The 25,734-nt window shown below is 52.5% G+C and overlaps 1 protein-coding gene across 2 annotated transcripts; it reads right to left on the reverse strand.

The window, feature by feature from the left end:
* Positions 1 to 4,841: 4,841 nt before the first annotated feature.
* On the reverse strand, positions 4,842 to 24,307 carry OAS3 (2'-5'-oligoadenylate synthetase 3). 2 transcript variants are annotated; one of them, XM_032431362.1, is made up of 16 exons: positions 24,028 to 24,307; positions 21,311 to 21,593; positions 19,462 to 19,637; positions 18,183 to 18,421; positions 16,402 to 16,555; positions 15,624 to 15,968; positions 14,232 to 14,514; positions 13,733 to 13,908; positions 12,696 to 12,946; positions 12,119 to 12,263; positions 11,217 to 11,390; positions 9,628 to 9,913; positions 8,394 to 8,569; positions 7,850 to 8,088; positions 6,936 to 7,083; positions 4,842 to 6,739 (listed from the first exon to the last, which is right to left on the reverse strand). In XM_032431362.1, exons 1-16 carry the CDS (start codon positions 24,202 to 24,204, stop codon positions 6,728 to 6,730), a joined length of 3,264 nt encoding a protein of 1,087 aa, XP_032287253.1. In that variant the 5' UTR covers positions 24,205 to 24,307; the 3' UTR covers positions 4,842 to 6,727. The 2 variants fall into 2 exon arrangements, with proteins under 2 accessions (XP_032287253.1, XP_032287254.1); XM_032431363.1 differs by lacking the exons at positions 21,311 to 21,593; positions 24,028 to 24,307 and adding an exon at positions 20,589 to 21,300.
* Between the last annotated feature and the right edge of the window lie 1,427 nt (positions 24,308 to 25,734).

Below are 25,734 nucleotides of genomic sequence, written 5' to 3' on the forward strand. Positions count from 1 at the left end.
CAGCATGCTTGTCAATATGTGGGGCCTCAGCAGGCACTTACCCGGCCCAGCAAGCGTAGGACACGGGCCCAGAAGTGCACAGGCCAGAGCAGATGTGCAAGTCCATCCAGAGCTCTATGAAAATGAAACCCCCAGAGGGCTCCCACCAGCTGCCTCTGTCTAGCAATAAAAAATAATACAGAAGGCAAAAAAAATCCCTGAGATGTGGGAAGAACAGGGCCCTTCTCTGCCTGCCCTTCTCTGTGATGATTAATTTTGTATGTCAACTTGGCTGGGCCATGGTACCCAGATATTTGGTCAAACATTATTCTAGATCTTTCTGTGAAGGCTTCCCCCCCCCAGATGAGATTAACATTTCAATCAGTAGACTTTGAATAAAACAGAATACTCTTTATAACACAGGTGGGCCTTGTCCAATCAGTTGAAGGCCTTAATAGAAAAAACACTGCGCTCTCCTGAAGAAGAAGGAAATCCACCAGCAGATGGCCTTCAGACTCAAGCTGCAACATCAACTTCTTTCTGGGTCTCCAGCCACCCCCCCCCCCCAACTGAATTTGGACTTGCTAGCCTTAACAACAGCACAAGCCAATTCCTGAATTGGATCTATACATCCCATTGTTTCTGTTTCTCCAGAGAATCTTAACTACCACATCCACCCAGTAAGGGTCTTTCCTTGTCCTTAGGCCTGTTCCTGCCACATCTAGAAGTAGGCTGGTCAGGGGCCAGCAGGCTCCTTTTCTGGAGGAGAACAGGAAGGCAGGGAGAGAGAGGTGGGAAGTCACATAGCTTGTAGGTTGTCTGGCTAGGTTCTAACTCCTCATGACCTGATCCCAAAGTCCAAGCTTTACTATTATTATTATTATTATTTTTAAAGATTTTATTTATTTATTTTGACAGAGAGAGAGACAGCCAGAGAGGGAACACAAGCAGGGGGAGAGGGAGAAGCAGGCTTCCCACGGAGCAGGGAGCCCGATGTGGGACTCGATCCCAGGACCTGGGGATCATGACCTGAGCCGAAGGCAGACGCTCAACAGCTGAGCCACCCAGGTGCCCTGAGCTTTACTATTATTTTTAAAACATTTTATTTTGAAATAATTTGAAACCCTGAGAAAGTGTGCAAGATGAGTATAAAGAAATCTCTTATGCCCTTCCCCCAGAATATTTTACCGCATTGGTTCCTCATTCTCTCCACATGGACATCTTATTGGTATTATTACAGTATTGCTATTTGAGTGCATGTTGCAGATATTATGCCCCTTTACTCTCTTATTTTTAAAGATTTCATTTATTTATTTGAGAGAGAGAATAAGAGAGAGAGAGCACAAGCTGGGGAGAGAGGCAGAGGGAGAAGCAGACTCCCCGCTGAGCGGGAACCCAGATGCAGGGCTTGATCCCAGGACTCCGGGATCACAACCTAAGCCGAAGGCAGAGACTTAACCAACTGAGCTACCCAGGTGCCCCATCTCTCTCTCTCTCTTTTTAAAATAGACTTTGTATTTTAAAGTAAAATTAAGCAGAAGGCCTAGAGATTTCCCAGAGACCCCCTGCCCTCCTATGCACAGCCTCCCCCCACTAGCAACATCCCCTCCCCCCAGACTGGAACGTTTGTTAGAACTGATGAACCCATACTGACATGTCAAAATCGCCCAGACCCCTTTCCTCCTAAATACTTCAGTATGTATCCCCTAAGCACATGGATATCTTGTTACAGAAACACAGAGTAGTGATGTGATTTAGAATTTTAACCTTGATACAATGCTATCATTTCTTATAGCACATATAAGGAATAGATCCTTATGTTCAATTTTTAATAGTTATTCTAATGCTGATCTTTATAGCCTCCTCCCCCCACCCCCACCCCCACCCGGCTCTAGGATCATATGTTTTCTGGAGTTGTCATGGGTCACAGACAGGATCCCTGGGAAGCACTGGGGAAGGGATGGCGTCATTTTGGGGGAAAGTTCCCTGTGTCCTAATTATCTGTCTTCGAAGTATTTTGATGGTGCAAATTGAGTAGTTCCTGGTTTGTGGCCCATTTAGTCTGCTCCTAGGGACGCCCTATTTTATGACTAGCTCTTTAACTCTCTGGGGCTCAGGGCCTCCCGGCTGCCCCCTCGCCCTTACCCTTCACAGGAGAATTGTGTCCACCTGATGGGTCAGCGTTGTCTCATGGCTGATATTATTTCAAGGTCCCACCAACCCCAGTGCTATTCAGGGGACCATGATGTCTTCTGTGGAGGGGGCCACTCGAGCTTCTTAGTGATGCTGGGTCTGCTCACTAGCCGATTCCTCAGCCTCGGTAAAGGTGCCTTCTCTGCTTTTCCATGGGAGATAATTCGGTGGCCCTTCTGGCCTTATGTGCCATATCCACCCCCTCAAGCCCACCTCTCTGACCTTTGAGCCCCATCTTCCCCCATCCTTCAGGCAATATTGTCATTCGAATCTCACTCAGCGCAGCTCTTAACCTTTTCCATTTTTCTAGAAGCTCTGCTCGCAGCAAGCTTGCACCTTCTGGGCTCCTGGACTGCGTATGAAGTCCTGAATTCCAGGAGAGACTTCCAAATCAATAAACTCTTCCTCATCCGGTCTTACACAGCAGCCCCTTGATCAAGCACCCTTGGGTCCACTCCCACTCATACCCACCTGGCTTTTGTTGGTACACGCCGGCTGGGTTGTCCGGCTGTTTGGGGTACAGGTCCATCTTTCCCTTATTCGGCCCAGCATCCCTGGCTGGGTTCTTCTGGGACTTAACCCTAGTTCCACTCACCGGGCAGGAGGGGAAGTGGGTGCAGGTCATGGGGGCGGGGGATGATTTATAGAAGAGAGGCCTCTGCAGGGTCTCCTTGTAAGGGGGGAGGTGCTAGTTTTTAACGGGAGGGGTGCAGCTCGGAGGGTTCAGAGGAATCTGGGGACTCAAGATCTTTGGGGGCTCCACCCCTTATGTCCCCCGGCTGTCTGTCAGAGTCCCGTTCTTTCCCACGCAGGGTCCTGACCTTAGTTCGCAGACCTGATTACGCACTAGGGGGGGCTATCATCAAAATGACAGGCAATAGCAAGTGTTGGGGAGGATGCGGAGAAGCCCCACTCATTGCTGGAGTGGTGTGAGTGGTACAGTGCTATGGGACACATTAAGGTGGGTCGTCATGGCTAAATACAGACTTATCATATAAGCCAGCAATTCCACTCCTGGGTATATACACCCAAGAGAAATGAAAATATGTTTGCATAAAATCATATACCAACGTTCACAGCAGCGTTCTTTCATAATGGCCATAAGTGGAAACAGTCCAAACACCCACCAATGGATGACTGGATAAACACAACGTGGTCTCTCCATACAGTGGAATATTGTCCAGTAATAAGAAGGGATGAAGCACGGAGGTAGAAGCCGCAACATGGATGCACCTTGAACACGTGATGCTGAGTGAAAGAAGTCGGACACAAAAGGACAAATATGGTGTGATCCCATTTGTACGAAGTGTCGATAACAGAGACAGAAAGCAGATCAGTGGTGGCCAGGGATTAGGGGGGAAGGGGTGGTAGGAATGCAGAGTGACTGCTAATGGGATTCAGGTTTCTTTTGGGGCTGATGAAAATGATCTGGAATTAGGATAATGGATGCCCCTTGTGACATGGCTCACCTGGTGAATATCCTAAATATGAACTTTGCGACCATCCCCAAACCGCTGAGTTGTACACTTTAAAAAAGTCGAAATTCATAGTGTGTGAATTATATCTCAACCACAGTTTTTTTTAATTAAAAATTAAATTGACACATTAAAAAAAAAACCATTGTGCGCATGCTGCATTTCTGGACTGGGTCCTCTTTCTCCTCTGCCTTCTGGCTGCAGGAGATGGAGTCTCTTTGTGTGCTACCAAGAAGGCCCCCTGGCTCTCTGCTTAGCTTGTAATTGCTGATTGATCACATTAGGTTTTCGTTATTTTTTAGCCCGTAAGGCTCTGGCTTCCTGGTAAGTTTTTTTTTTTTTTTTAAGATTTTATTTATTTATTTGAGAGAGAGAAACAGAGACAGAGAGCATGAGCAGGAGGACCAGCAGAGGGAGAGGGAGAAGCAGACTCTTGGCTGAGCAGGGAGCCCGACATGGGGCTTGATCCCAGGACCCCGAGGTCATGACCTGAGCTGAAGGCAGGCACTTAACCAACTGAACCACCCAGGCGCCCCCTCCCCCGGTAAGTTTTAATACTGGCTGGGGCTACTCCCTCCTTGGAGCTCTTTTTCTTTTTGAATTTTCTGAACTTTCCTTGGCACGTGTATGTTTCCATAAGACCTTTAGTATCTGTGTAGTTCCGGGGAAAGTGCTTGTGGGCATTTTTGTATCTTTAGGATCATTAAATGTATAAACCAAGTTGGAACTGACGTCTATCTAAGGGTGTATCAGGAAGCCCTCAAAAGTGACAGCGGGGTACTATGTCCACACCAGGGAAGCCATTGTCGGAGACCAAGGAGTTAGAGTAAAATAAATCCCCGCTGGGATCAGCCCCGCCCAGGTGACAGGTCCTTACTCCTACCTACTGGGGCTACCCCATTTGGGGATAGTCACAAAGTTCATCTCACAATTCCCCTCATTCAAGAGTCATTTTAGGGGGGAGGCCTAGAGTCCGTGTCATGAAGATAGGAGTTACTGAATTGAGACCCACCACCAGTTCCTCCCAGGACGAGCAAGACCAGGGCCAGGCCCCCACCTGCTGCTGGGTGCTTGGCGGGGCAGGTCTCTGCTGCCTGCAAGTGTCTGCCCTGAGCTCTGGGAACTGGCCAACCCCAAAGGTGTAACTTGGGGTCCTGAGAGCCCCACCCCCGGATACGCAGGCAGTCAGGGAGGTGAGTCTAAGGAGACTTTATTAGCACCGTGTGCCCTCAGCATCTGATGGGGGCACACGGGAGGTGCGAGCTGGCTCAGCCTCTGAGCCTCCCCCGTGTAGTCCCAGGGGAAGCAGAGGATCTGCTCTCCGGCACGGTCTCCCTCCCAGAGAACAGCGCTAGAGAGGGGAGGGCTCCTCCTCAACCCCCCCATCCTGCATCCCTGCCCTGGGCTGTGTCCCCCAGTTCCTATGTGGAAACCCTCTTCCTGGTGTGATGGTACCAGGAGGTGTGGTCTTTGGGAGGCGATGAGGTCTTGAGGGTGGCGTCCTCGTGAATGGGATTCGCGCCCTCATAAGAAGAGGCCGGAGGGATGCAAGAAGTGTGCAGCCTGGAAGGGGCTCTCAGCAGACCCCGACGGTGCTCACTTCTGGCCTCCAGAGCTGCCAGAAATACACTGTGGTTGGTAAGCCCCCGGGTCTGAGCTACTGTGTTACAGGACCTCGGCAGCTCCCAGCCATGGGCCATGGAGAGTCAGGCTCGCTGCGACTCGCGGGGGCTGGGGGGTGGGGGATGCGTCGTGGCTCCTTCCCTTCTGTCTCCTCCGGCTCCTCCCTCGGGGCCCGACCGCCCGCTCACCCACCCAACAGACGTTCACTGTGCATCCGCGGGGGTGCTGTCCCCGAGGCCCGCCGTGGGCGCCGGGCGTCTGCTCCTCCCCGTGCTGTGATCTCGATCGTGCTGAAGGCGGGGGACAAAAGGCATCTTCCCGCCATGCTGGTGGCTAGCAAGCCCTGAGCCTCGCCTGTGGCCGCTGGAGCCCACATTCTGGGTCTGGCCCCCCGCTTTGTGGGTGTGAGTGCCATCGGCTGCAGTCGCCTCCCTCTGATTCGGCCGCGGTGCTCTAACCTTCAAACCCACAGTCCAGTCGCGGCCCCTGCCTTCCGCTCCTCCAGACCATCCAGGGACTTAGATGGAATCCCTTTCTGCTTACGATTCTTGGACTATTTTGTTTTCCGTGCTGAGCCTTGACTACAAGGGACACTGCTGTTGGCCCAGAGGTCAGGAGTGCCTCTTGCAAGGACCCGGCGCATTTGCTCTGGGGGGCAGAGAGAAGCAGGCTGAGCACTGTTGTTTGGGCAATGGCTCACGTTCAGCCTCTGGGGACGGAGAATCCCACTGGCGATGTCCCAGCAGGTCAGGAGAGAAGACAAGAGTCCAGTAAAAACTCAGGAAGGCAAACAGGGCATGGCCTCGAGATGCGCACACGGGGAGTGAGTACAACAGGAAGGGGGAAGAAAATCGGGCTCTAGTGAACAGGCATTCAGTCAGGTGTCCCATGGGAGGGACTGCAGGGTATGTGGGGCCCCCCCCCCCCGTCTGTGACAGACAACACTAGCCAGTCTGGGCGGGCTCTCTGGCCAGTGGCTGAGCTCAGAGAGCTCCTCAGCAGGAGACGTGAGCTGGTGTGGACGGGCAGAGAAGTCAGGAAGGAGGAGGACATTCTCAGCAGGGGCAGGATGCAGTGTGGGATGCACCAGTCTCTGTCTGAGAGCAGAGTCATGGCGGGGAGGCTGGAAAAGCAGGCTGCTGCCAGCCCATGGACCCTGGACTCTGATGCTGGCCACAGGAGGGAGGGGAGTCTGCGAGGTGGCCAGTGCCCACCTGATACAAGGGGCATCAGCGGGGCTGGCTACACAGAGCAGGAGGAGAGCGCGGAGTGGGGAGGCAGGGATATCAGATGGGAGGCTGGACGGAGAGGTTGGATCAATCTCTCACGCGCACACGTGCACACGCGCACACACACACACACACACACACACACATCTGGTAGGTGACCCTGAGTCTCCTCATGCCGAGGGCTGGTGTCCTTCTGTCCATCTGGTACAAACATGGACTCTCTGGCCTTCAAACATAAGCCTGGGGGAAAGTTATAGAAGAAGTGGGTTAGCCCTAACCTTCCTGGCGAAGCTGAGACCACAGGGACAGCCAGCACATGGGGCAGGGGGCACACGTGGGGCCATGGCTGGGCCTGCCCCTTTGGCTGGAGTCATGGCCCTCCCCTGAGCCCACTGCCCCCAATGAAGCGTGCCCTGCTGCACCACGGTTCTCTTACCTTCACTGGCCATGGCTGGATGGGGGTGCCGTCCCTGCCCATGCAGCACGGGGCAGACATGTAGGCGGCGGCTTCCTTGGCCAGCAGGTCCCAGCGGGCATTGTGGCCAAGGTTGCCTGTCGGGTCCGCTGGATCCAGGATGATGGGCCTGCAATTGCCATTACAGTCAGGCTTATTCCTGGTAACATCGGGGTGTCCTCCTGAGAGACTGGTTGGACTAGTCTCCTCCCTCACCCAACACTCTGCCCCAGCCACTTCTCCCTTCTACATCCAGGGCAGACATCACTAATCAATCACTGTGTTCCTTTGGGTCACACCCCTTCAGCAGGTAGCTGGCATTGGTAACTAATCACGGTACCGGTCCTACCACTCTCCCTTCCTACATCTGTGGCAGATGGACCACCTCAGAGTCTTTTTCAACATACCGTGCTAAGCGGCCATTACCCACGGACTGGAGATGCATCACGAATCTGTGAAAGCTTCTCTGCTTTCTCTGCACCATTTGAGAGGGAGGCAAAATCCCAAAGAATAAGACATGCTTACGTTACCTGGTGGGTTCACAAGTAGGGCTGCCAGATTTAACAAATACAAATAGAGGATGCCCAGTTAAATTTGAGTTTTGGATAAACATAAGTATATCCCCAATGCTGCATGGGACATACTTATCCTAAAAAGCGATTCACTGTTTATCTGAAATTCAAACTTGACTTGCAGCCTTGCACTTCATCTGGCAACCCTATTTATGGGGGACAAGGAAATGGATTGCCTGTCCCTCAGGTGCTAAGGAGGTCCCTGTTAGAAAGGAGCTCAGTCTTAGGAAGAGGATTTTGCTGTCTCTGGTCTGTGCCCTCCGGATGTGGGAGAGCGAGCAACCCCATCTCTGAGACTCTGTGACGGTGAGGGTGGGCCAGAACCTGGGCTGGTGAAGCTTCCAGTTCAGGAAGTCTCTGACAGTCTTGTCCTTGTTGTTGTAGTTGACGGTCCAGTAGACACAGAGCTGACGGTACTGACTGACCAGCTCTAGGACGGTGCGGAAGCCCTGGGCCATGTTGAATTGGGTGTCCTGGCTGCCCTGCTCCCAAGCATACACTGTCAGGAGTTCCAGCCCGTGCTGGGGGGGCAGGGAGCCTTTCCCCTTGGGCATCTTGTTGCACTGGGGAATAAGGGGAAAGAGGATGTGTTGGTTCACACTGGCAATGAAGAGGTGCAGGAGGGACCCCTTCCAGAGCTGGTAAGCCCGCCCCCAAATTTTACCGAGCACCTCCATGTGTCAGATGCCTGGCCGTGCATTATCCCCTCAAATCCTGTGACCTAGCCCAATTTTCCAGATAAGCCAACTAAGGTCCCATGGGCTGGGAAGTACCTCTCCTTCCGCTCTACCAACCCAGGGTTCTGGCCAGGGCTGGGCCCTGCCCCCACCCAGGACCTCGCTGGGGCGACCCTGTCCTCATGCCGCACCTGCCGGTACCAGTGTTTCACCAGTCGGATCAGACTCTTCAGCTTGGTGGGCCGAGAGATGATGAAGTCCCGCTGCAGCTCCGTGAAGCAGGTAGAGTACTCGCCCGCGTGGTTGTAGCTGTGGATGAGGTCGACGTAGACTTGAGACGGGGGCTTGTAGCCGGGGACCAGCTGGCCTAGAGAAAGGGAGGGGGCCACCATCAGTTCATTCCCCAGAGTCCCGCTGGGGCCAACTGAGCAAGGACTTCCAGGATCTCCTACTTGGGCATTTCCCTAATGGCTGGGCTGGGACCCACTGGGGGAGTGGGGAGCCACAGGGTGATTTTAGTTGGAGCACAGACATGGCATGACCCAGCGTTAAAATATCTTATGTTCCTTCCTGCCCCCTTTCAACCCTTCCGTTTGCCTATCATGAAGAAGGTCTCAGCTGGGAGGTAACTCATCTTTAACGGCTCTTGGCTGCTTGCTCATCCCTCTCTAACAAAGGGAGAGCTTTGGTCTCAGAGCCTCCGGTAGGGAATAGGACCGTATGTGGTGAGCTGATGTCACCCTCTGGTTTCACTGCCCTTAAAGGCATTCCTTGATATTCAGACTCTTGCTTTCTGAAGAACGATGTAGATTCAGATACATTTCTGGATGAATCCCTTCCTTGTCACTTGTTTTCCCAACCTCGGGAACCAAATAAATTCAGATACAGGGGACATCCTCACTCTGCAAACTCCCCTATGCAAACTCAGAACTGAAGAGATACAAAGAGATCTGTGTCTGTTTTGTTTAGGGATTTATCCTCAGTGCCTGGAGAACACTGGGCACATGCTCGGTGAATTTATTGAACTCATGGATCCTATGGGTCTGTGGCAGGTGGAGGAGAACCACGCACAAATACTCAAAGCTGGGGATGCACGACGACACCCCAATACCCACATCGTCAAGGGATGACACTGGTGCTCGAGGCAGCGAAGTCCCTCACCCAAGGTCATCCATCATGTTGGTGCAACTGCTGAGACTAGGGCCCAGCCCAGAGCCACGGTGAGACCACGTAGCACTGTTGTGTGAATTAGACAAAGGTATCCTTTTCTCCACTTTGCAGGAGAATGGTGATAAACATACACGTGTACAAGGCCTACGCGGTGAACAGGTGTGCTCTGATTGTGCACTGCACAACCTCGAAAACTGTCCCTGGCAGCCCGGCCTCTGCTTTTCCCCCTCTCAGGACTATGCCTGGGTACCTCACCTAAGGCGTTAAAGGCTGGCAGCACGTCAAAGTCCACGCTCTGATCCAGCATTGTCTGGGACGTCAGGGAGAAACTCAGTACGCGGGAATTCTCCCACTTGGGGATCTCGAACTTCACCTCGAACTGCATCTCCTGCTGACATGCCTCCAGCTGGGCTCGGATCTCTGAGATGATCTCAGCCCGCCTGTTCCCTTGCTCCGTGAACTGGCTGAAGCAGCTGAGGAACACCACTAGATCCGCATCCGAGCAGCCTTGCAGAGCTGTGCCTTTGGCTAAAGAGCCGCCCTGGGGAGGACACAGAGGTGGCTTGACCCCTGAAGGACTCCTGCTAGAGTCTGTGGGTCAGGAACTTGCTGTGTGACCTTGGCAAGTCACCTAACCTCTCTGTTTTACCTCTTCAATATGGGGTTAATACATAGTATGATTATGAGAAAAAGAAATGTGCAAGACATGAGTTTAAACCCTTCAACAAATGTAAACTTTCTCATTCTATCAAGTTTGGGGGTTTGGGGGCTGGGAGAGATTTGAGGGATTTTTTTTTTTCTTTCTGACCTGGTGGTTCTCAAGCCTATCTGCATCAGGAGAGTTTTAAAAAAATGACTGATGTCTGGCTCCTATGCCCCCGAGACTGTGATTTAATTGGCCTGGGAGGGGGACTGGGTATCAGTATAATTTTTTAAATGATTCTAAGTGAGGCCATGGTTGACAACCAGTGAACCAGGTTATCATCTTCAAGTGTTATGGATGAGGAAGGTAAGGATCAGAGAGGGGAAGGTATTTGCCTGAGGTCACACAACAAATCACCAGGCCTGGGACTTTTCATTGGCTGACTCTATGCTGACAATCTTCTGGAGCTGACCTGGGTCTCACTTGTGACTTCAATTGTGGACTGAGGTTGTATCTGATGTAGTGGATAATGTGACTTTTTATACACCCCCAGCATCCCTCTACCTTCTGGGATCAGCATCCTGGTTTTCTTTGGGGGAATCACTCCTCCCCCACACTCAGGTCCATGTGCCCCTGACTCCATCATATGAGCCAAGCTTGGCCAGTCAGAGCATGATGTCTCCCTAGCCCCACGGATTAGTTTGGGGATGGGTATAAACCCGAGTCAGGCCAATGAGACTCAATCCCAAGACTTCTATTTGAACTTTAAGAAAACAGAATGCCTCTTTCTGGAAGTTTAGAGATGCCAAAGACCATCATATGGAAAGGGCCTGTCCAAAACAGAAGATGGCAGAGCCAAGAGCTGGGATGAAAAGCTGAGTCCTGATGACCCTGCATGGGCTCCTAGATCTAGCTGTACCTGATGGTAGGTCTACTCCAGGGCTTTCCATTTGCATCAGCCAATATATTTCTTTTGTTCCACCTTTTGAGTTGGTTGTTACAAGCAACCAAAAGAGATGTGTTGGACACATCTGGGTCCTCTCTCTGCCATCCACTCACAACCACATTTTGGTTTCTCTTCTACACCTGGCCTTGTGCTGATTGTCATAAAGATGATAGAAGTGGGTCAGGCCTGGCCCTGGTCTGGGAAAGATCACCAGCCTGCAGGACCCTCCTTGCCCACAGCTCTCTGGGGACTTACCTTGACCACCTTGAGCACTTTGATAGCAGAATTCTGGAAGCAGTTTTCCCTTAGGAATGAGCAAATGGTATCGACGGCCTTGTTCACCTGAGCCAAGAACTGGCGGTTGGGCTGGAGAAATTCACTGATGAACTTGTCGAGGTCCCCAGCTGGGGTTTGGTAAAGGAGAGCAGGCTATGGAAAGAATCCGGGTAGGGCCAGCTTGAGACAGGATTCCCTATGAATGCCCCGGCCCTGACTCTTGATATCCTAAGCGGATGAGACTCTCACGATCTCCATAACCTTTTTCTTTCTCAGCTGGTTGGTAGGTCTCTGTGGTAGCATCAGCAGGACCTGATTTCCAGTTCTGGTTCCACCACCAACACACAGCCTTGGTCTCCCCACTTTAAATGGGGGCAAGAACAAGGCCCATGCCTCACCAGATTGTATTATTAAGCACTGGTTATGAGATCCTGCTGAAAAATAGCAAATGCAATAAAATCATGTCCCTTTGGGAGCTGGCTATCATCTTAAGTGGGGTCCCCTAGAAGCAAAGCCCGTGATGGGGATTCCTGTGCATGGATTAACTGGGGACAGTGCCTGCAGGAGAAGGGGGGTGACGGAAGTAGGGAGGGCCGGGGAAGGAGCTAAGTAAGGCTCCAGCTGGAAAAAGCTTTTTCCTGATCCCACAGGGAACGCTGGATTAAGAACTGCATCACAGAGCTGGTCTCGCCTTCAAACAAGGGTGGGCCTTTTGTACCCCATGTCACTCAAGCACTGGCTGGGGCCGAACAACCTGTGTCTCAGCCGTAAGCCATCAGCAGCAAACACTCCTAGCAGCTGAGGATGTGTGCACCAGCAGGGAAAGGCGATCTGGGAGTGGGCCCCAACAGCATCCGCCACCCCAGGGACTCCTCTCTTACCATCACATCCCAGGGCTGCACAGACGTCCCTTCTCCACTCTTACAGCAGGCCTGCATCCCCAGAACTGCTGCTTCCTGGGCCAAGAGCTCCCAGCTGCCCTGGCCCACATTCCAGGTGGGGTCGGCAGGATCCAGGACCAGGGGCCTGGGGGCAGAGTGGATGGGCAGGCAGGTGAGGAAGGTGGGAATCAGTGAAGGAGCAGGGGTGTGGGAGGGACTAGGAAAGGGTGTGGGAGCTGGGGAGAAGGAGAAGAGTGTCAGGACCTTAGGGTTGGCCCAATCTCTCCCAAGCACAGTAGGGTTCCTGTCTGGCCGCCTCAGTCAGGAAGGTATTGGGTGGCCCCTTAATTTCAGAAATGATATTTTATTGTGTTAATGAAACTGGCCCTGGCTCCTTTGGGGGCTCCACGTGTCCATGCTTCCTCAGTAAAGAGTCCAGAAGGAAGCAGAGTGAGGAGTGGGGTTGGGGCACCCAGAGCCCACCCTGGACCCCTCCTGGACACAATGATGACTCCAGGGCGACAGTGGGGGAGGAGAAGGATGATGCAGGGAAGGCAATGGGGAAGTGGGTCTGCACCTCTTTTTCTGAAGTTGGCCAAGAAGGTGCGTTCTGATATCCGGGTCCTCAAAGCCATAGTTGACCGTCCAGTAGACACAGAGCTGCTGGTGCTTCTGGACAAGCTCTAGGACGGTCTTTAGGCCTTCGGCCATTTTGAAAGACTCTTTCCCACAGCCTTGCTCCCAGGCGAATATGGTCAGGAGCTCCAGGGCATAGACGGGGGGCAGAGAGGCACAGGCTGGTTGCTGTCTTTTGTTCTGAGCTGCAACCTATGTCACCCAAAGCCAATCAAAGAATGAGTGGATGTGAGCACCTACTATGTGCTAAGCATGGCCCTATGTACTTAAGAGAGGGAGGGGAATAGACAAACAAAACCACAGAAAAAACAGAACCCTTCTCATTTTACAGGTGGATAAACTGAGGTCCGGGGTGGGGTAGTGACTTGTCCAAAGTCACACAATGACCTGAGACTAAGAATCTCAGACTTGATCTCCGCCTGGAGTCTCTCCTCAAAGGGTGTACAGGATTGGGGGCTGCAATATATTCAAGCTTGGTATGCCGACATCCGTCGCAACAGTGACGTCAGCAGCAGTGGGTGCTCCGTAGATGTTTGTTGAATGAGTACATGATTGCGAGTGCATTCAGATTAGTGTTTAGTGGGGGCGCTCTGGAGGATGTTCAGGGTTTATTTAGTACAACTTATGCAGAGGACAGTGATGGCGGAACAGCGTAAGCTAGGGCTGGGGGTGGGCAAGAACAGGGAAAGCATTAGCAGTATGAGGATGGAAGACACACTGATGAGCTAGAGAGGGATGGTGAACCCCAGCCACAAGAAATAAACACTTGGCGCCTGATGGAGAAAAGATTTTCTCTCAGCTAGAGGCTTCGGGTCTGGGCAGGAAGTGGAGGATGGAGGAGGTGGTCCTTCTACTTGGGACGGCCAATAAGAAGCGAAGGAAGGGAGAGGTCTGCCTAAGAGAGGAGCTGATTGGCTGGGGCAGTTGCCATGACAGCAGCTACTTCCTGGGAGAAGCTAGGGGGTATGGAGGCCTCACCTGACCATACCAGTGCTTCACTAGCAGGATCAGGTTTTTCAGCTTGGTTGGGCGATTGTTCACGAAGTTCCTCCGCAGCTCTGAGAAGCAGGCCGCGTGCTCGCCGCTCTGGCAGCCGCTGTTGAGGAGGGTCGAGTAGACCTGGGGCGCAGGTTTGGCGCCAGCGCAGAGCTGCCCTGTGGAAATTTGAAATACTCTGAGCACAGAGCTCTAACGAAGACATCTGCATGTCCCAGCCCAGCCACTCACCAGCCTTTATTAATATTTGAACGTTAATTACATAGCACTGCAATCAATAATACACAATCTACAACGTAGAATAGCAATTGGAACTTTTTTTTTTTTTTTTAAGCACCAAATACGTGCTGGGTGCTTTTCAGTAATTTTCACTCATCCACCCAAAAACTCTGCAAGGTGGGTGATCTTGACCCCGGACAAGCTATGTAGCATAGCGGTTAAGGAACTAGTCTCCACGGCACAGGCTGGAGGCAGCCCTCACCCATGGCATCAAAGACGGGCAGGAGGGTCACATCCATCCAGCTGTCTAGGGCCGTGGACACCAGCTGGAACTGCAAAGCCCCGGGCACGGTCCGCTCAGGAAACTTGAGGCTCAGGCCGGGGACTGGGTCCTGCCACCGGGATTCCAGCTGTGCCCACATCTCCTTAAGGATCTCCGGGCGGCGGGCCCTCTGGTCCTTGTAGTCTTTGAAGCAGTTGAGGAAAATGACGAGTTCGGCATCACAGCCGCCCCTCAGGTCTGTGCCCCGGCCAAACGAGCCCCCCTGCAGAGGAAGGACCATCTCAGACCCGCGAGTGTCCCTGAGCTCAGGAGTCAGACTCTGACCCCAACTGCTGCCCCCCCTCCCCCCATCTGCAGCCCAGACACTACTGGGCATCTCACTGATGCTGGGTCCGGGGGCACCATGACGGAGGCAGTGACCTCTGACTCTTAGAAGCCTGGCAGAGTCTGACTATATCTGTCTGCACCTGCCCTCTGACCCCCCGGGCCCTGCACAAAGTCAGACCAGCGTGCAACAACAGATAACGGGGGATGCAGTGAAGGGGGGTCAGGGATTAAAGATTTTAGCCGAACACCTGCGCACCTACTGATTGCACATCTGGACCACAGGTGGCAAATTGAGGTCCCAGGGCCAGATGGGGCCTGCAGAAGTGCTCTGTTGGCCTGTTTCAATCAACCAACCAACCAATCCATTCATTCATTCATTCATTCATTCATTCAACACATTTACGAGCACTCACATGTACCAAGATATGGGAGGACATAAAAGGTACCTGCTCTCCTGGAACTTACGTTCTAGCAAGGGCAGAGGAGTGAGGGACAGTCAGCAGACAAAAGCCCTCGGAAAGTGCTAAGTGCTGTGTGGAGGCATGTCAATCAGGAAGGGGACCCGGGATGGAAGGGAGGTTGCAGTTGTAAATTGAGCAGTCAGGCCTCCGTGAGAAGGGGACTTGGGTCCCAGACTTAAAGGAGGGGAGGGAGCCAAGTGGATGGGGGAAGAGCCTTCCAGAAAGAGACACCAGCCAGTGCGGACTGTGCCTGGTGAGTTCAAGAAGCAGCCAGGAGGCCAGTATGGAGGAAGTGAAGGTCAGAGAAAGACCAGGAGCAGATCCTACGGGCCTTGAGGCCATTGTACTCGGTGAAACCACAGAGGATTTTGAGCAGAGGACGGAAGTGGTCTGATTATGGTAATAGTGGCTAAAAAAACTATCATTAAAATTTTTTTAAAAGCTGGCACTCAGATATATACCTCGGAGGGCAGCACACTCCCCTTCCATGGATGTCCACTTGGCCTGCCGGCCCCCCGCTCCTTCCCCTCCTCACTGCGGTGCCCTAGGAAGTGCCCATCAGTGTCTCCACACACCGACTCACCTTGCTGACTCTGGAGGCCTTGCAGACACAGTTCTCACGAAGGCAACCCAAGATGACATCGATGGCCTTGCCGATCTGCTTCTGGAACTGGGGGTTTGGTTTCAGGTGGTTCTGGATGAAGCGGTCCAGGTCCTTGCCGGCGATCTGAGACAGATCCAAGGCCGTCCCCAGCATGGAAGGGGTGATGCAGGCAGCCCCCGAGGGGCCAGAAGCTGGGCCTGACGGCTGCCTGCTCCCTGCCCCTGGGCGCACAGCATGGAGACTGCTCCTGTCCTCAGGGGTCCTCTGGGCACAGTCTCGCTGGATGGGGTGGCCTAAACCTGAGCTCCCAGCACGTGGAAGGCCCTGGAAGTGTGTAGGAAGGAGTTGTCTTACAGGCATAGAAGTTTCTCCATCCCTTCTCTCGCCAGCCCCCTCCCAATGGACAGTCAGGGTGACTGAGACTAGGAGCGGGGAAGAGGGAGGGCCACCGTAGCCCATATGGTGCCTTTGTGCAGATTAGAAAAGGGTGCCCTTACAGACGGGATCCATTCTAGAAAGGGCCCCTGTGCTGGGTGGACACGGTGTGGTAAGCGGACAGTAACCCCGCGAGCACAGAGGTGTTCCTCCAAGCAGGCTCAGCTTGGTGAGCAGGTTGTTTGCATGCCTGCAGCCCCCACTCCGCAACTCTGTCCCACACCCCACGGCCCCAGCGCCCGCTAGGTGCTCAGCAAACACTGAGCATGTGAATTAGGCGCGGCTTGACACCTAACAAGGATCCCCGAAGCCCCTCACTCACGGGCCCCTCCCAGGGCTGCACAGCGCCCCCTGCCGCCTGCAGAAAGCACGGGCGCTCATAGCAGGACCCTGCCTCCCGGGCCAGTAGATCCCAGCGCCACGCTGCTCCGTTCCCCACATCCCACGTGGGGTCAGCCGGGTCCAGGATCACAGGCCTGCAAATCCAGAGGGACAGGAAGGTTCCGGTTGGTACGACGGTCAAGATGAGGGGCTCTGAGGGGCGCCTGGGTGGCTCAGTCGTTAAGCGTCTGCCTTCAGCTCAGGTCATGATCCCAGGGTCCTGGGATCGAGCCCCGCATCGGGCTCCCTGCTCGGCGGGAAGCCTGCTTCTCCCTCTCCCACTCCCCCTGCTTGTGTTCCTTCTCTGGCTGTGTCTCTCTCTGTCAAATAAATAAATAAAATCTTAAAAAAAAAAAAAAAAAGATCAGGGGCTCTGAGGTCAAGCAGACCTGGTTCCAATCCCGGTTCTTCTACTTTCTAGCTGTGTGACCTGGGGTAGATAACTTATCTCCTCTGAGCCTGTTTCCTTTTGTGCAAAATGGGGATGACAACAGTGCCTGCTTTCGTGGGCTGTTGTGGAGATTAAATTGGATCAACGGTCCTCAACTCTGGCTGCACATTAGAATTATAAGATACGAGGATCTATCCCCAGGGGCTCAAGAGTTACGGCCATGGCTTAGCTATCTTATTCCTACGTGTGTATCCAACGGTGCACGCACACAGAGGTGCATGTACAAGATGGTTCCTAACAGCCTTCTTGTAACAGTCCCGGGGCAGAAACAACCAAATGTCCATCATCAGCACAATGGGAAGCATACTGTGATAAATTCACACCATGGAACACTATTCAGCCGCACAAAACAATAAGCAACAATAACCAAGCACACACAACGATCCAGAAGGATCTCAAACGTTTAACATTGAGAAGATGTCAAACGCAAAAGTACATGCTGTGTGATTCCCTTTCAGTAAGATTTTAAAACAGACAGGATTGGAAGGGTAACAGAAGGGGTCACCTCTGGGATGTCCCTGATCGCGAGAGAGAAAGGGGAAGCTCCTGAGGTGCTGGAAATATTCTGCCTTGATCTGGTGGTGGTTTCTTTTCTTTTCTTTTTTTTTTTTTTTAAGATTTTATTTATTTGACAGAGAGAGACAGCGAGAGAGAGAACACAAGCAGGCTCTCCGCTGAGCAGGGAGCCCGATGCGGGGCTCGATCCCAGGACCCTGAGATCATGACCTGAGCCGAAGGCAGACACTTAACCCAATAAGCCATCCAGGTGCCCCTGGTGGTGGTTTCACGGGGACGTTCACTTTATAGAACGTCATCAAAATGTGCCCTTTGGATAGGTATGCTGTGTGTCGCTAAAATGTCCACACGTACGATATGTTCACACAAGAAAAATCTTTTTAAAAACTGCCCCAAGAGGGGCGCCTGGGTGGCTCAGTGGGTTAAGTGTCTGCCTTCGGCTCAGGTCATGATCTCGGGGTCCTGGGATCGAGCCCCACATCAGGCTCCCTGCTCAGCAGGGAGTCTGCTTCTCCCTCTCCCTCTGCCCCTGCACCCCACTTGTGCTCTCTCTCTCTCAAATAAATCAATCAAATCTTAAAAACAAAAACTGCCCCAAGTGATTGTAATTTCCCTCTGGGGCTGAATCCACGGAATGAGGAAGCCACGTGCGGTGCCTGGCTTTGGCCCCCACGCAGGCCCACCCAGTTTTATCATTGTTAATTATCTCCCGAGGCCCAAGCCCAGGAGAGTGGGTAGGGGGTGTGGGGAGGTACCTGGGTCTCTCAAGCTGCTGCCTCAAGAACTGGCTGACCGTGGCCTCCTCGAAGCCGTAGTTGAGGGTCCAGAAGACACACAGGTGCTGATACTGCTGGATCAGGCCCAGGACGGTCCGGAGGCCTTGGGCCAGGCTGAAGGCATCCTTCCCACAGCCCTGCTCCCAGGCGAATATCGTCAGCAGCTCCAGGGCATAGGCCGGAGGCAGCATCTCCCTCCTCCCCTCCTCCTGGCACACCTGTAAGAGGGTAAAGGGGAGGGCAAGGAGAGAGCTCTCTGCAGAACTTTGCTGGATCTCTCAGTCTCTGGGGCGCGGATCCCCCAGGCTGAAGCCTGGGGTGAGATGCTGTGTTCTAGAAGCAACCTGATCTTTTTCATCTGCCCTCCTGGAGCTTCAGCCAAGTTGTGGGCTCATATGAGATCCAAGCTCCTGGGACTGGGGAGCAGTCAGAGAGAGGCCAGTGGGTAGTGTGACACTGTTACTGATCCCCCAAAGGAAAGCATGGCAGAACTTGCCCAGGGTCAGAGGGCAAGTCAGTGCCTGAGCAAGAACAGGAATCCAGGACCTCTTCATCCTAGACTTGCTCTATGATGAGTGGTCCAACAGAAGGACCAAGCCATGTGCCCTGAGATTTTGCGGGGCCTGATCTCTCATCTCTAGGCACAAGCTGGGCACCCCTCCCTCAATACACAAGAGCCTATCCACAAACATGAATATTTCGGAGGGAGGGTGTTATTCCTGAGGCTGGGACGGGAGGTGTACAAACTCCACATTACTTCATACCATACATAAAATATTCCAAGTAGTTTCAAAGCCCTAACACCACAGGAAAAGAAAAATCTTAAAACCTTTTGAAAGGAAACACAGAAGAATAATTTTTAGAAAGTCAGGATAGGCAAAGCCTTCTTACACAAGACGCACAAAGCACAAATCACATAAGAAAAAGATGAATGCACCTGATTACTTTAAAATTCAAACATTATCTGTGACAAAAGACCTATGAACAAAGTGAAAGTACAAGCCTCGGACTAGGAGAATAGATTTGCATTATATCAACTCCCTAAGAATTAGCACCCAGACTATATAAAGAGCTCCAACAAACCAACAAGAAGAAGACAGCTAACGCAGTAGAAAATAATAAACAAATGATATGAACAGGCAATTCCCATAAAGAGACACATGAATGGCTGCGAAGCCTAAGGAAATATTCTCGCTGTCATGAAATCACAAATTCCGTCACGAGTGCCTGGAACAAGGACCCTTGGTGGTGGCCTCACCTGACTGTACCAGTGCTTCACCAGCAGGATCAGGTTCTTCACCTTTGCCGAGCGAACATTCACGAAGTTCCTCCGCAGTTCTGAGAAGCAGGCGGAGTGCTCGCCGCCCTGGCAGCCACTTTTGAGAAGCGTCGAGTAGACCTGGGGCGCAGGTTTGACGTTGGAACTGAGCTGCCCTGGGGGTGTGAAGTGCCTGAAGTCAGGAAGGGTTCTGAGGCACAGGATGGAGAAACTGGGGGGAATTTGGTGGCAGGGGGCGGAATCCACTAGCATGGGGGGTTTGGAGGATGAGGAAGAGAGCCTGGAGCTTCTCAGGAGGCAGAGAGGAAAGCTCGAGACCAGAAGGAAAGGTCCCTTCCTTCCAAACCCAGGGCCAGAGAGGAAAGCTCGAGACCAGAAGGAAAGGTCCCTTCCTTCCAAACCCGTATTCCAAGGTGGCTAAACAGGAATGATGCTTCGAGCTGAGTCAGGAGTACTTAGAATGTGGCAGTTCTGCCCTCCCCGAGGCTCCCTCAGGCAGCACCAGAATACCACCATACATACCTTTAATTAATCGGTGCCATAGGGAAAGGAAACGAAGCTGGAGAAGTAAAAGGCAAAAGGTCCTGATGCCTTAGCAGTGATAGCTAATATTGTTTGAGTGCTCACGACACTCCAGGCAGGCACTGGGCTGAGAGTTTCACGTGAGTCCCCCATAGCCCCACCAAAACCTGATCAGGCAAATATTCCTCCCCTCATTTCACAGCTGAGGACCCCGAGGCACGGAGAAGAAACTCAGTACTCTTCCTAAGGTTACATAGCTGACAAGTGATGGAGACAGGATTGGAACCTAAAGCCGGCTGACTTTACGGTCTGTGCCTTTCCCTCCACCACTTCCTGTGGGCCCGGCCCGGGAAAAGTAAGCCCTCTCCATAACTGCCCAGGTTCCTGACACCGCTTACTTGCTGTGTGACTTTGGGCGAGTTACTATCCGTCTCTGTGCCTCAGCGTCCCTCTTGGTAAAAAGGAAGATACAACAGTACAGGTCTCACAGGTTTGTTTGGAGGGATTGATGAGATAAAACGTCAGGAGCTTGGAACAGTGAAGCATTTAATAAGGAGTAGCTATTATGATTAATGTTTGCATACCCAGAGGGTGGGTGTACCAGACGGGGAGAGCGTGGCTGTCTTCCAGGACGTCATAACTGGATAAACTCAAGAGACCTATCTCCCAGGGCATCATGGTTAATAATAATAATAATAATAATAGTGGAGAATAAGAAGAAGAAGAAGAAGAAGAGCAAGCACTCATATAGCCCCATCATGCGCCAGGCGCCTTTCAAAATTCATCACATACCTTAACGCATACAGCCTTTCCAAAAACTCCGTAAGATGGATAACTAGGCTCCCATTATTATTAACCTCATTTTACAAATGTGGGCACAGGGGCACCTTATTATATTAAATCAAGGATGGATATATTATGAAGGGGAATGCAAAGATCACATTAATGGTTTTAAGATAAAAGACAAGACTTTGCAGATTTCTGGCCTTGTCCCCAGCCCCCTGCTGCCGGGTGCATGCCCCTTTGCTTTCTCCTTTGGGGTATTTATGGAAGGGCTGAGCAGCACTGTGTTGGCAGTGGCTGAAGGAAAGTCTCCCCAGTTGCTTGAGCGAGGGCCGAGCATCTGGACAGCAAGACCACAGATCCAGGAGGAACTGGGCTTTCTTGGCCCAGACTCAGTATGTTCAGTGAGGAAATTGGAGCCCAGAGAGAGTTGCCCAGGCCACACAAAAGGTCAGGGCAGGAAGCTCTGTCTTACTCCTAATGCTCTTGCCCCCAAGCCTGGAATGGGCCAGGCACCCCTCACCCAGAGCATCAAAGGCTGGCACCAAGCTAACATCCATCCAGTTTTCAAGGTCCGTGGACACCAGGCGGAACTGTAGGACCCTGGGCCTGTCCTGCCGAGGAAACTCAAAGCTCAGACCGTGGATGGGTTTCTGACACCAGGATTGTAGCAGGGTCCGCAGCTCGTTGAGGATCTCTGCCCGGTGAACACCCTCGTCCTCGTAGCTCTTGAAGCAGTCAAGGAAGATGACAAGTTCAGAATCACAGCCACCCCTCAGCACTGTGCCCCGGCCGGTGGAGCCTCCCTGCAGAGAAAGGGGAGACCATGGGCACACAGTCCTGGTATTTGGCGCCATGCAGAAATGCAGGTCGAGCACAGCCAGCTATGAGTTTTCGAGAAAAGCCATTTTCATTTGTAAATCCGTGATTTCTAAATGTTGGCAACCAACTTTGAACATTTTTGTGAGTTTAAAATTTTTTAATTTTTTTTTTTTAACTGTGGGTGAAACAAACTCTGGTTTGCAGAACACGTTTGTGACCTTTGCCTGGGATTCAGTCCAGAGCTACGATATGACTTGCTGAATTTTCAGGACTTTTCTGACAGGTGTTTCTTTCTGCAAAGCTGTGGGCCGAGGACTTGGGAAGGAAACTCACACACGATCAGTCTCTCCTCTGTGCCTGCAGCTCTGTCAGATGTCTGCCAACCTGTAAAATCTCACTTCCAGGCAATACCCCTGATGTGGTTTATTTGTGGTTACACGAGGCAGTGAGGCTCAGGGTGGTGAAGTGAGTAACACAGCCAGGAAAAGACAAGAACCAGGGTTAGCCCTCCAGGGGCACCTCCCCCACCAAGCTGGGATCGCCAATTACCCCAGTGGTATCCCAGTTCCTTTGCAGCCCGCTCCTCACATGGGGGGCTGCCAACCAAGGGGGAACGGGGCAGAGCAAAGAGGAATGTTGTAGACTGAGCACTTTTGCACACGATCATCTCAGTGAAGCTCCCAACAAGCCTGGGAGAAAGGTGCCGTCATTGCTCTAACTTTACAAAGGAGGAAACGGGGAAACGAAAGTGCAGGGAAGTTTGCTTATCAGCGCCCTGCCCAGAGCCAGCACCAAGTGCTTTGAATTCAGGAAGTCAGTTCGGGAGGTTGGGAGGTGGGGCTCCAAGCCTACATTCTTCCTGCACCCCCTCCCCCATAGATTAATTCACTAAAAAAATATTTTTTTTTTAGTGTCTAAACCTACCACGAAAGAAGAGAGGGTTGTAAAGAGACTTTTGCCACATTTGCTCTATTTATTCGACCTCTGTTTTCTTCCTTGTGTGATTTGAAAAGAAATTCCAGCCACTGTGTCATTTCATCTGCATACGCTTTCATGGGCATCTCGAACGTGGTGATCCCCAGTGAGGGGTGGTGACATTTGTCCCAGGGGACATTTGGCAATGCCGAGAGACAATTTTTGGTGGTCCTAACTGGAGCAGGGGAGCCCCTTCATGTTGGCCCCGGGCGTGGGGGTTCTTCTGACAGGACTGCAGAGGCCTGCCACCCCTTCCTTGCTTTCTGGTCCACCTAGAAGCCCCAGGCTCATCTTGCACATCTTATTCCAGCCCTGGAATCAGCCATTCTTCCAAGGAGCCCTTTCCGCAGGGAGCAGCATCTCAAGACTGGAAAGGTAGCCCCTAGCCCTACCCACTTCACCATTGTCTCCTTCAAAGCCTGGAATGATCAGAAGGCCAGAAGCTACATTCAACCACGAGAGCTGTTTCCAGGTTTTCCAGGGAAGCAAAGGATGCCACAGCTTTAAAGATTCTTAAATTCTTGCTCCAAAGAAATTCTTCCTGTCCACCTCCAAGGCAGAAATCTGCCTCCACATTTCATAGGCGCAAGTCTCTCCTTCTCCTTCCCCTTTCCTACCTCCCAAGCTAAGACTCAGCCCTAGGAAACCACTAGCTGCTCTGGGGTCATCCCCTGCTCATCCCTTCCCTGACAAGCTCCAAGTCCCCTCTACCCCAGCCAGCTTCCCTCGCTGCATTCCTGGAGCCCCTGAGTTTGTGCTAAGAGGATATAGTAGGTGACGCCCGTCTCCCTGAGTCTGTGGGCAACCTGAGGTCACAGTGGCAGCGAAGCATTTAAGTGACAAAAAGTGGCCTGGGGCAGGGCTCACCCACACCCAGTCCCAGTTTCCCAAGTCATAAAACAGGGACCATAATCCCTACCTCACTGAATGTGAGGATTAAGAGGGATGACTCATTTAACGAGACAATGTTTATTGTTATTGGGTAGTTTCTCAGTCAATTAGGCTATTACGGCTATTATAGAATGCTCTGTATGTATGTTTCTGCACCCTGAGGGTCAGGCATGGTGTGAGGACTGGAGTCTGTTGGGACTGAGTGAGTCAATGAAAGAACCAGTGAGAGGCAGCCCACAGAAGCGTAGATGCAAGAAATCAGACCACCTGGCTTTGAATCTTGGCTGGATTTCTTACAAGCTTGGACACATTATTTCGTCTCTGTGCCTCAGTTTCCCATGTGTCAGGTGGGGTTAGTTGTCCCCACCCGGCCGGGCTGTGGTGTGCAGTCTATTTTCAGGGCACTTCGAACAGCACTAGCGCATAGCAAGTGCGCTGAATGAAAAGAGCTGATAGAAACCGTCGTGGTCCGCAAAGCCCGTGGTAATGCGCCAGCATCCTCCGAGAATTGTCCCTATTTCTAGGTGTCCCCCCCCTTCCCGCGGCGCCTACCTTGGCGATTTTCAGCACCCTCCAAGGATGGGCAGCCGCGCGGCCCCCGGCCTCACGCAGGGAGGCTGCCAGGGCGCCCAGGGCGCGCCGCGCAGCCGCCAGGAACTCGGGGGACGGCTGCAGGCTGCGGGCCACCAGGCTGTCGAGCCCGGCGGCGGGGGTGAGGTACACGTCCATGGCCGGCTCCGGGTCCCTAGCGCGCCCCGACTTCCCTCTCGCGCTCTGAGCGCTCCCCGGGGCCTGCAAAGCCTAGGCCTTGGCTCTGCGCCCGGAGGCCGGGGAGGGGGCGGTGCTGCTGAGCCAGCCTCCTCCCCCCCTCACCCCCCCACCCCCCCTGCGTCCCTCCGTCCCAGCCTCGCAGGCATTCCACTCCCGTCTCGCTTTCAGTTTCATTTCTTTTCAGCAGCTCTGGGCTCTTGCAGCCACTTTCCCTTTCCCTTCCCAGGCCCGGTTTCTTTTCCCCGGCCTCCCGGCTTCCAGTACTGGGCCCGCCTCCCCTGGACCCGCCCCCCGCCGCCAGCTCCAATGAACTGCGTGCGCCTGAACAAAACGCCTCGGCCTCAGCAGGTGCACAGAACACAAGCACTGGCACCGAGCCACGGCCCATGAAAATTTAAGAAACGCGCAGGATTTACGGGAGGACGTGGCTACACCAACTACTGAGCAGCCTGGAGGAGGTTCCCCCAAACAGAGAACCCCTGGCTGACTCTCTGGCTGGAGGCATTCTAAACACCACCAGTAACAAAGAACACTTGCAGGACACGTGTCCCTCCTGCTTTCTGTCCATCATCGCATTCAGTCCTCCCAATAACCAGGATGCAAGTGCTATTCTTATCATACCCATTTGATAGATGAGGAGGTTAAGGTACACAGAATGGAGGCACCTTGGCCCAGGTCACATACATAGCCGGAAAGTTGTCAGGCTGGACTCAAACCCAGCGCGCGCTCTCAGTACTAGTGCTGTGTTCCTAGGGGAGCCAACTCCTCCTAAATAATGTATACATTTAATGCAATTCCAAAATGTTTAGAATACCATTTGTTAAAACTTCAAACATATTGTTCTGGAGTCCGCCTGTAAGAATTAAGAATTATTTTAAAGAGGAGAAACTGGGAAGGAAGGTCAGTGTAGAATGACACCTCACACAATATTACATCTTAAGACGTTATAAAGCTACAAGGAGAGTTAAGTCCCTTTGGGACTGGCACAAAACTAGCCGAGGAGTGGAGACCTGAATCTACCAGGTAGCTCGCTGCTGTTTCTATCTTCACGCCTGTCTTCTCCCTTTCTGGCGGCTTCGCGATTACTCCTCCACCCAGTGGACCAGAACCTGAGCTCTTTCGCAGTCCATCCCCTCCGGTAGCAATGAATGTTAACGAGGACTTCCTGAAGTCTGCCTTAACCTAAAGGACATAGATGGGGTCAGAGGGTGAACTTCAGAGTTCCTAGTGAACCAGAAGAAAAGGTGGCAGACTACCAGTGAGCAGTGAGTGCCACATCACTGGGAGGTATTCAAGTGTAGGAAGAAGACTGGTAGGTTCGATGTTTCGGGGCTGGGGGGGTATTCAAGCCAGGTGCCCTCAGCCATAAAGCCATGGTTTCATGCTCTCCCATCCATCAGTCATCTTCTTGATTCACAGGTCACTTTAGAAATCCTCCTTGTGAGATGGTGTTGAACACACCCTCGAGATCCTACCGAAATGACAGCA

This window comes from Phoca vitulina, unplaced genomic scaffold (genome assembly GCF_004348235.1).
Source record: "Phoca vitulina isolate PV1807 unplaced genomic scaffold, GSC_HSeal_1.0 scaffold46, whole genome shotgun sequence".
Lineage (NCBI taxonomy): Eukaryota > Metazoa > Chordata > Mammalia > Carnivora > Phocidae > Phoca > Phoca vitulina.

What these genes read in the sequence shown, in the direction of transcription:
- OAS3 (XM_032431362.1), bottom strand. Translation starts at nt 24,204, where the DNA reads ATGGACGTGTACCTCACCCCCGCCGCCGGGCTCGACAGCCTGGTGGCC. An exon ending in GGCCAACTTCAGAAAAAGAG is followed by an intron (nt 12,264 to 12,695) that starts GTGCAGACCCAC and finishes CTCTGCCCCCAG; the next exon opens with GCCCCTGGTCCTGGATCCTG. An exon ending in TGGAAGCTTCACCAGCCCAG is followed by an intron (nt 7,084 to 7,849) that starts GTTCTGGCCCAC and finishes TGGCAATTGCAG; the next exon opens with GCCCATCATCCTGGATCCAG.